Raw genomic sequence first — 9,264 nt, forward strand, 5'->3', positions numbered from 1 at the left:
GCGTTGCGAGGCAAGGGCTCAAACATGTACGGCTGGAAGCCTTCTACACCAAACCAAGCTTCTGCCGCCCTGGTGTCCTCTTCCACAACATCTTCCTCCCACTTTCCTCCTCTAAATATAAAATGTATGACGGAGGAGACTCATCCACGACCTCCGACACTAAACTTAACTTTAATTTCCCATTGGGAACCTACTAGCACTAAGTTGCTAACTGGTTAGCAACGATGCTTCGAAGAAACCGGCCACAACCAAACTTACTTGCGAACCTTCCGCCACAACAATCCCGCCCCCTTGATAAACGACCAATCACATTCACTTTATTCAGTCGTGTAAAGTCGTGCACCACTCAGGAGAATTCAGAAATGCAACGGTTGGAATCGCCGCTTCCCTACAACTTTAAAGGAAAAGCTTTGCAAAGTTCAGGTTAGATGTAAGTGGGGTGGTTGTCTCTCTGCAGATATCAAAAACGATTTCTGGAAGATCACTAAGCAATCACTAAGCCTGACTTTGAAGCACATTTGAACAGCTTAATGTTAGCCAGAATACGTACATATTCCTCGTATGTGTCCTGCACTATGGGCGGAGCCGCCCTGTAGCTGGCAGCCGGTGGGGCCCCTCTGGCTCTCTGGACTCCTCTCCCTCTGGAGGACGGGGCCCGGCTGGGCGGGGCTCCTCTGGGCGCAGCTCCTCGCGGCACTGCTGCATGCAGGGGAGGAACTCCTCCACGACTCCTGACAGAAAAATACAGAAATCCTCCATGTTTAAATAAAGAAAAGAAAGATATGAGATCATACAGCATCTTCCACACCTTTTTTGTCAACTACAGGTCAATTCATTTATTATAGCAGGAGTTTACTTAAAAAAAGTAAAAAAAAAAAAAAGTTTTTTAAACACCTCTAGTCTAAGTAAGGCAGTATTTATCATCAGATTCTTAGGTTTCATAAAAGGTTTTTTTTTATAAGATATTTATACACTATGAAAAAAAAAAGAATGCTTAATGTTAGCTAGATGTTTTTAAACAGAATTATGGAAATAACATTGCTATATAGAGGTAAGCAAAACATTTAATGTTAAAGCTAAAAGTAATTTGAACGGAAGCGTATTGCCTTCACCAAAGAAAAAAAAATCAGACAGCTTATCTCATAATAACAAGATCAGTATTTCATAATCATGGGATATTATCTCGTAATTATGACAAAAGATCTCATTATTACGAGATACAGATCTCGTAATAATGAGAATTATGAGATAAGCTTTTAGATTTATTTTTCTTTGGTGAATGCAATACAATTTGTGTATTTGTTTGCTTTGTATTAAGGATTTTTTCCAGATGTTTTATTGCCAATATCGATCACCCATGAGTATTCTGTCCTAATGAAAGAACAAAAAACCTGATCAAAGAATATGTAATAGATTGAAAAAAGTTTCTAAAAGTTAAATAACAATCACTGCCTTCATCAAATAATGTCAAATAAGGAAACATTCAAAGTCAAATGCAGTCTCTGTTTAAATGGAAAATCAGAAGTTACTAAATCAAAACCAAGACCCTCCTCCTTTGTTTTAAGTTTAATGCAGAGATTAAAACTTTGAGTTTTGTTTTTTTTAGATACAAAGATCAGCTTTAAGAAGACACCCACAATGGTCCCACATTTGTGAAATATTTAATTCAGTTATTAATTAGGTTCTGTTTGTTTTTATATCACTAAATCAAAACAGATGCTCCCTCTGCATTTCACAAAGACAATTTAATCAAATCATCCACTAGGAAAACCAGCTGAGTTCATCCAGTCATTGACTTTGCAGGAAGGTAACAGTAAATATTAATTTGCTTATGTCACTGACTCTGCAGCAATCCCTAACAATGAGCATGCATGTAATTACAGTGGAGAGGAAAAACTCCCATTTAACAGGAAGAATCCTCCAGCAGAACAAGGCTCAGTGTGAGCGGCCATCTGCCGAGGCTGACTGGGGATGAAGGAGACGGAAGCAGAGATACAAAATGAATAAAGAATCACTGATCTATAAATTCTTCCTATGTCAGAAAAGGTAACTGTAAACTAGCTCCATAGGTGGCTCTGTCTAGGAGCGAAACAGTTAATCAGATGAGCTCGTTCATGCATTTTGATGTGTTTCATCCCCATTATAAGACACAAAGATAAAGGTGATTGTTTTTTTAATTTGGCAACTCAAGAGAGGGATCAGTGATCACATACTTAATGAAAATGGGAGGATTATGAATGGTGGCCGATCAATCAGAATTTTGCTATTATTAAGGCAAATACGGAGTCTCCTTCTCCCTGCTGGTGAGACAGAAACAGGTGGGGGAGAGGCAGCAGTTTTTAGGCTTTATTAAGAATTGGAGGTTTTCTTTACACCGTAATTGTTTAGTAATCTGTGTACCTTAGTCAGATGGGACCAAAAATTGAGCTCCAAATGGTTCTTTCTTGGCCAAAAAAGATAAATATGTTCACAAAGTACCCTTGACTCCAATCAGTGCGGTGGAGTGGAATATTTTTGGTGACTTCATTAGTGTGTATGACATCATTAACTGTATATCACACAGGTACACTGAAAAAAGTGTAACATGTAGCTCTTCATTCAAACTAAATACTGTCACTGTAAACTGGATTTTGAGAGATCAAATTTTTACTTGAACTAAATACACGTACAAAGGGCCCAAAACAAAGTTTTTGATTTCTCTCAATATGTATATATTCATTCATGATTAGGGTTGCCAACCGTCCCTTAAAAAACGGAATTGTTCGCTATTTAGAAATAAAAGTACCTGTCCCATATTTAGTGGAAAAGGTACTCATTTTGAGCAGCGTCAGCATTTAAATGACTCCGTTTGTCCCCCATACTGCTCTGTTGTCTCCCGCGATCTTCTCCGTGAGCAGCACTTGGCTCGACCAATGGGATGAGGATAGGGTTGCCACCCGTCCCTTGAAATACGCAATCGTCCGATATCTGGAAGTTAAATTACGCGTCCCGTATTGAACTGACAAGGGACACCATTTGTTCCGTATTTTCACGAATAACTAAAAAAAACAGTAATTTCGATAGCACTTGCACACAGAACAACTCCACTGCTGCGAGTGTGACCCATGTTTGCACGTCCTGATTCTCTTTCCCTCCCTCTCGTAGCTAGAGCTTAGAGTTCTATTGTTCTTGATTTACCTTCTCCTTATGATATTGTCTGTCTAGAGCATTCTCCACTCGGTAATCTCTCATCTTGGGGCATTTGTCATGGTTTCCTGGTGACGGTCCTCATGTTTCCTGGCGACTTTCCTCATGTTTCTAGTTCTATAAACTGTGCACCTGCGCAAGCCAACTCAAAGCATCTATTGCAACATTATTCATTAGAGGTGCCCAGCTTGTAATACTGGAGCTGCTGTGGTGGTCTGAATATCCATACGTCCATCATGATCTTGGACAGTGGTTTTCCAAGTGGGGGCCAGAGACCTTGGGGGGCCACAGCAGGTTGGCAGGAAAAGTAGAGCAAAACAAAGTGAGTCATTTAATAAACTGGGTAACTAATAACCAAAATAAACCAAAAATAAGCACAAAAAACCCCAAAAAATATTAATATAATACCGGTAATCTTAAAAAATTCTACCTGGCAAAGCACGCTGTTGGTTTTGTGAGGGGATTTCTGTGCACAATGATACTGTGCAAACTTAACATTTCCATTTATTAATTATTTTAATTGGCTGTAGCTTATTGCAAGAAATACAAGCCACGCTCAAGGAACAAAATAAAAGTATGGTTCTATGTTGAGCTGAAACGGAACACAATTTGATCAAAATACAGGAAATTGCATCTAAGAACTACAAAATGTTCGGGAGGAAGCGCCCAGAACCCCCACGACAATGAAGTTTCTCTAGGACCCCGCTTTCCTTATTTCCATTTCTGAAAGGTGGCAACCCTAAGATTAGCAGAGGCTGGCAAAATTTGAATGTCCAGTTGAACTGCTCAGGTTTTTATGAGTTTTGATAATTTCAAGTGTTTCTGCTGGGTAAAGCTGGGTAAAGCATGCTAGTAAGTAGCAAATAATGCCCTCATGGTGCCTGATGATGATAGCTACTAGCTACATTGTTCCATAGGCCAAATCTGAAGAACCTAGGCGACAAAGAAAAAGTTATAAATACAGATAGTTAAGAATATATTATCTGAATGGGTGACAGTGGAGTCAGATGAAGCAGTTTGATCTGAAATACAAGAAATACACACGCTCAAAGATCAAAATAAAAGTATGGTTCTGTGTTGAGCTGAAACAGGACACAATTTGGTTAAAATGCAGGAAATTGCATCTAAGATATACAACATTTTCTGGGGGAGGACCCCAATTTTTTCTAGGACCTCCGCGTTCCTTATTTCTATTTCTGAAAGGTGGCATCCCTAGATGAGGGTATTCTGGATCGTTATATATATGTTGTCAGCTCATTGGTCACAACGCAGGACAGGACCCAGGAACAAGTTTACCGTGAGTTTTGTATCTTACTGTACGTGCCCTTGTGCATCATTTGCCATTAGCTTTTTACTAATTTTTTTTTTTTTTTATTTCACAGTTATACAGGACAAAGTGCATTCCTTTTCCACTAAATATGGGACAGGTACTTCTATGTCTAAATACTGAACCATTTGGTTTTTCAAGGGACGGTTGGCAACCCCATGTTGTACATATTTTCACCAGAGCTGCCAATAGTTGTGATGTTTGCTGTATATAAGAAGTAAACATGGTATCTAAGGTGATAAAACTTATTTTAGTGCATCAGTTAAATGAAAACCCACAGCATCCCACATGTTGAAGATGACTTTCTCTCATTTGTTTGCAGGGTTTTGTTGCCTCTTCTACTTCCACTCGTGTCAGTGATTTCCTGCTTTGGCCGGAACGACTTCACTAAATCCAGAAACGATGAATATGACACGGTCGGCAGGCAGGTTATAGGTGTAGGAGGGGAGAAAGGAACAGCGCAGGCGGAGGGCATGTTCCTCCAGTCGAGAAAGAGTGAGTCATATCCATTACTCAAAGCCGGCATGTCTTGTGGCTGAATTGCTTTTCTGTCTATTAAGAAGAATGTAGATGGGGAAATGACAGTTCTTCTAGATGCTTTATGTTCAGTCTTTTTAGATTTCTAGCTTAAAGTGAAATCTTTTGTTCCGACTCTGTTGGAAAGTAGTTTAACAAAGGATAAATGATCGATGCTTCATATCAACAGTATACTTTTGAACTTTCTTTGTAAGATAAATTAAAAAATCAGAGATTGATAGCTTATAATATGAAGGGGCATTTAAACATAAAGTTGTATTTTATTTAACGGCAAAAAGTTATTCTTACAACTTAGCTCTAATTTGAGAAAAGTAATCTCTGCTTGTTAATCATGAAGTTTTCAAGTTATTTCATTAAATTTCGCAACCCCCTGATTACTGCAAGACCTGTTAAAAACAAAACGGTTAGAAGTTGACGTCATGTCTGACATGAAGTAGGTCTAAAGCTCTCAAAGAGCAGCATGTGAGGCCCTAATTTAAAGAAATTAAAGGTACATATACGAAATTGAAATTTTTAAAATTTATACGACAGTAAGTTAGTTTTCTGGATAAATTCTTAATTTAAGCCGTTGAAGTATTTTTATTTGTGTCTTTTAAGCTTTGTATTTGTTCAGTTTGTAAGTAAAAATAGCCTGTCTGTGTAAATTTATTATAATAGCATGCAACCGCATACGTCACTGTGAATGGGTACCACTGGTCAACAAGCCAAAGCTATGGAGATGAGCCAGTATGGAACTCCTAGCCTAATTATATATATATATATATATATATATATATATATATATATATATATATATATATATATATATATACATATATAAAAAGGCCAAGATGAAGTGTAAAAAGGTACAAGACACAGGCCTAACTTTGTGCTCATCCTCTTTGGCCAAAGGTAACAAAGGTTGGGTGCAGCTAATTGTGTTCAGAGTGTTTTGAGTCCGTGTTTTTCTTTCTCTCTTGCGCTCCTCCTGTGTCCCGCCCCTCATTGTTACATCATCGGATCTGTGGCGTTGAGATATGTGATTTGCAGTGTTGCCAACTCAGCGACTTTGTCGCTATATTTAGCGACTTTTCAGACCCCTCCAGCGACTCTTTTTCAACAAAGCGACTAGTGACAAATCTAGCGACTTTTCTGGTGTCTGCCGTGGGGAGCCTCCCCCGTCCCAACCCCGTTCTCCCGCTTCCACAGGAGTCCCTCTCAGCGCTGCAGTCAGAGCCACAGCATGTTTACCCTCAGGGTCAAGACTGCAAATGAGCCGCGCACATGTTCTGGGATTGACGCGCAGGTTGATCGCGCTGGACTCAGCTCCCTCAGTTGCTTAACCTTGACCAACATGACAATGACCCACTCTTTCTGTGAGCAGGCAAGCACAGCCTGTGTGAAGGGGAATCTTATTAGGTTAAAAAAATAATTACCATTATTTGCTCACATTGTCATTGATTCTTTGTAGTCTTTTTTTGTTCCATTTAGATTGTTAATGTAATGTAAAAAATTGTATGGTTCAAAATGTTCATTTGTTACCATGCTTTCTAAGCTCCTTAGTGGACTACAAGGGAAAAAAGAAAAAGTACAAAAAAAGTTGAAAAAAAAAAAAAAAAAGCAAATTAGGCAATGATGTCATTCAGCGACTTCTAGCGCAGCCAATAGCTATTTTCCTTACTGAGGAGTTGGCAACACTGCTGATTTGCCGTCGCATTTCACTGCTTAGAGAGTAGCTACGTGGTTGGAGGAGAGACACACAGCAGCATTACATAAACAGAAGCTACTTCAATAGATGTTAAAGTAAAAGTTAGCAGATGTCTTGGTTAAAAAAATTAGAGATGCCACCGAAAAATCTGTTCATTAGACATCCGGAGCTTTTTCAGCTAAAAATGGCAACAGATTGTAAGTTTATATAAGTTAGCTTGAGAAAACAGTCTTCTTTACTAGATATAAAAGCTTGGCTTCTCAGAGGACAATGACTCCCAGTTACAGGTTAAAATTAACATGTTTTTTTTTTATTGTACAGACAGAATCAGACTGTAGAGCTTCTAAATATCTTGAGATTTTGTTTCTGGCATCATTATATTAGTAAAGAGGGTCATAAATCTTTTTTAACAGAGGACAGAAAGACCATCCTGATCTCGCGAGCTTTCAAGGTTTCACTCGCAGATCAGTCTGGAGACTCTCCGTTTAAGAAAATTTGGAGCCGTTCACCAAACGAACGTCTAATCAGCGTTGGCTTTGAGGCAGGTTGAGGTATGACGCAACGAGAAGCGCGACAGTTCAGTCTAAAGAACATGGTGGCTTCAGCCGATGAAACTAGCGTTAGCGTGGCTATCGAGCAAGTTTTATCGGAATTACAGAGTATTTCTTCACTGAAAGAAGAGCAAAACACTGCTCTGGAGGCTTTTCTCAGAGGAAAAGATGTTTTTGCTCTTCTCCCGACTGGTTTCGGCAGGAGTAGCCTGGCTTGTGGTTGTGTTTTCGTCATCACTCTGTTAGTACGTCATATGCTTCGTTGATCTGATTGGTTTATTTGGCCCGTCTATCACCAACATAGGCCAATCAGCTAACCAGTATTTTCGCCCCTTCCCAAAATTACTTCAACGGAAGGTTTCCAGATGGATATGCGGAGCAAATCCATCTGGCGGAGTCAGGTTAGAAAGAAATAGGGACAGCTGCAGATTAAAGGTGAAACAGATTTACTGAGATATGTAACATGCAATAAAATATATCTCCAAGTTTACCAGAAAGTTTACAAGAAAAATATATGGTATGCTATATTTAAAATGAAACGTTATCGATATTCTTCTGAATGAAATTGAAATTGAACATTCTAGGGATGCATGATTTATCAGTTTCTGCATTGGAATCGACTGTTGTTCGTTATTTTCATAACAAAGGTTATAAAAGTAGGAGACCCTTTTAGAAAACTCTGTGCTATTACTTTTTCACATATAATCAGTTGTGTTCTGAGCAATAACTTTTCCTTTTATCTCATCTAATTGTTTAAAAAGTGCTTTGCTGTATTTACTCTTGTATCTTTGCCTGACATGTAATTTGTTTGGTGATTTGAATAATTTAACAATGAAAAAAGCTGAAAATCTTCTGATATAAGAAATCTGTCAGGGGATTTTGTTTTTTCAAAGCCCTGTCTTTTTTATTTATTTGAGTGTTCTAGCATTCCTCTGATGAAGCTCGCTCATGGGGACAGAGTCTGAGATGAATCCTCAAGCAGCCCAGACTAACCTGCACTTTTAATGAAGTGAGAAGCAAAAAAGCAAACTGTTCTTTTGGAAATCAAAAGATGCCTGTCTGTGGTTTGCTTTTCTGTATCGCTTGAGCTGCTTTCTGAGATGAATTAACTGATCTGAAGCAGCGGCAGAAAACCACCAAGGTTGCTTAATGGATAATTTGCTTTCCATGTTTTCCATTTGAGCTGCTCTGCAAGTGTCTGCAGCAAAAGATCCCAGATTTGGTGGAAAAACATCAAAACAGTGAAAGCTCTGATTTAATGTCTTACTGAGTCAGTAAGTGATGCGGTTAAGGAAAGTAACAGCATTGAGTATCAGCTTTAGAGGCGGGACTTCCCTTTCAGTCTCGGCACCAGGAAGAAGAACAGAGATTATTCATCCTGCATTCTGAGCTCTTGTTTTGATGAAAATCTTGCATTAGTGAGCGTGAAAGAACTTCCTGCGTGGGAGCCTGCGGGACCACAGAGTTATAACACTTAAATTAGGCATGGTAAATGCTAATTACAGCATAATTCAAAACACTGCCAATTATACTGTAACTCAGAGCTGGATGAACACCCCGTCTTAGTGACCTTGTTTATCTGTGAATCATATAAGAGAGAGATTTGTTTCAAAATAAAAAAGAGAAAACAAACCCTTTTTTTTCAACTTCCTCAAAACACAGCAGCACAGAGCGAATTAAAATGGTTAACGGGCTCCATGGAGATGGAACCAACGTTAGTCCGGCTGTGAAAGTCATGGTCGCTTGTTCTCAAGGTTCCTTTTTAGGAAGATTTGATTATATTTAGAGTAACAATAAACTGATATAAATAATGTTAAAAAAATAATCATAATAAATTATATTATCATGATAATAAAGGACACATACTAGAGACAAAGACTTTCCCCTTTTTGGCAGTTTATCACTACAGGTTTAACATATGCAAAATCCTTTTTTGGTGTTTTTAATCACATTATAATGTTATTCTTTTATCAGAT

General features: G+C 38.5%; 1 protein-coding gene across 2 annotated transcripts in view; it reads right to left on the minus strand.

The window, feature by feature from the left end:
* Nucleotides 1-9,264, minus strand: part of khdrbs3 (KH domain containing, RNA binding, signal transduction associated 3) — a 279,380-nt gene that overhangs the window by 93,711 nt on the left and 176,405 nt on the right. For both annotated transcript variants that reach the window (XR_001481820.1, XM_015394166.1), the window contains exon 6: nt 551-731. Coding sequence is in view for 1 of the 2 variants with exons in the window: in XM_015394166.1 (XP_015249652.1) it covers nt 551-731 (181 nt within the window). In the remaining variant the exon portion in view is untranslated. The remainder of the gene's footprint in view (nt 1-550; nt 732-9,264) is intronic.

This window comes from Cyprinodon variegatus, unplaced genomic scaffold (genome assembly GCF_000732505.1).
Source record: "Cyprinodon variegatus isolate N-32 unplaced genomic scaffold, C_variegatus-1.0 Scaffold675, whole genome shotgun sequence".
Taxonomy (NCBI): domain Eukaryota; kingdom Metazoa; phylum Chordata; class Actinopteri; order Cyprinodontiformes; family Cyprinodontidae; genus Cyprinodon; species Cyprinodon variegatus.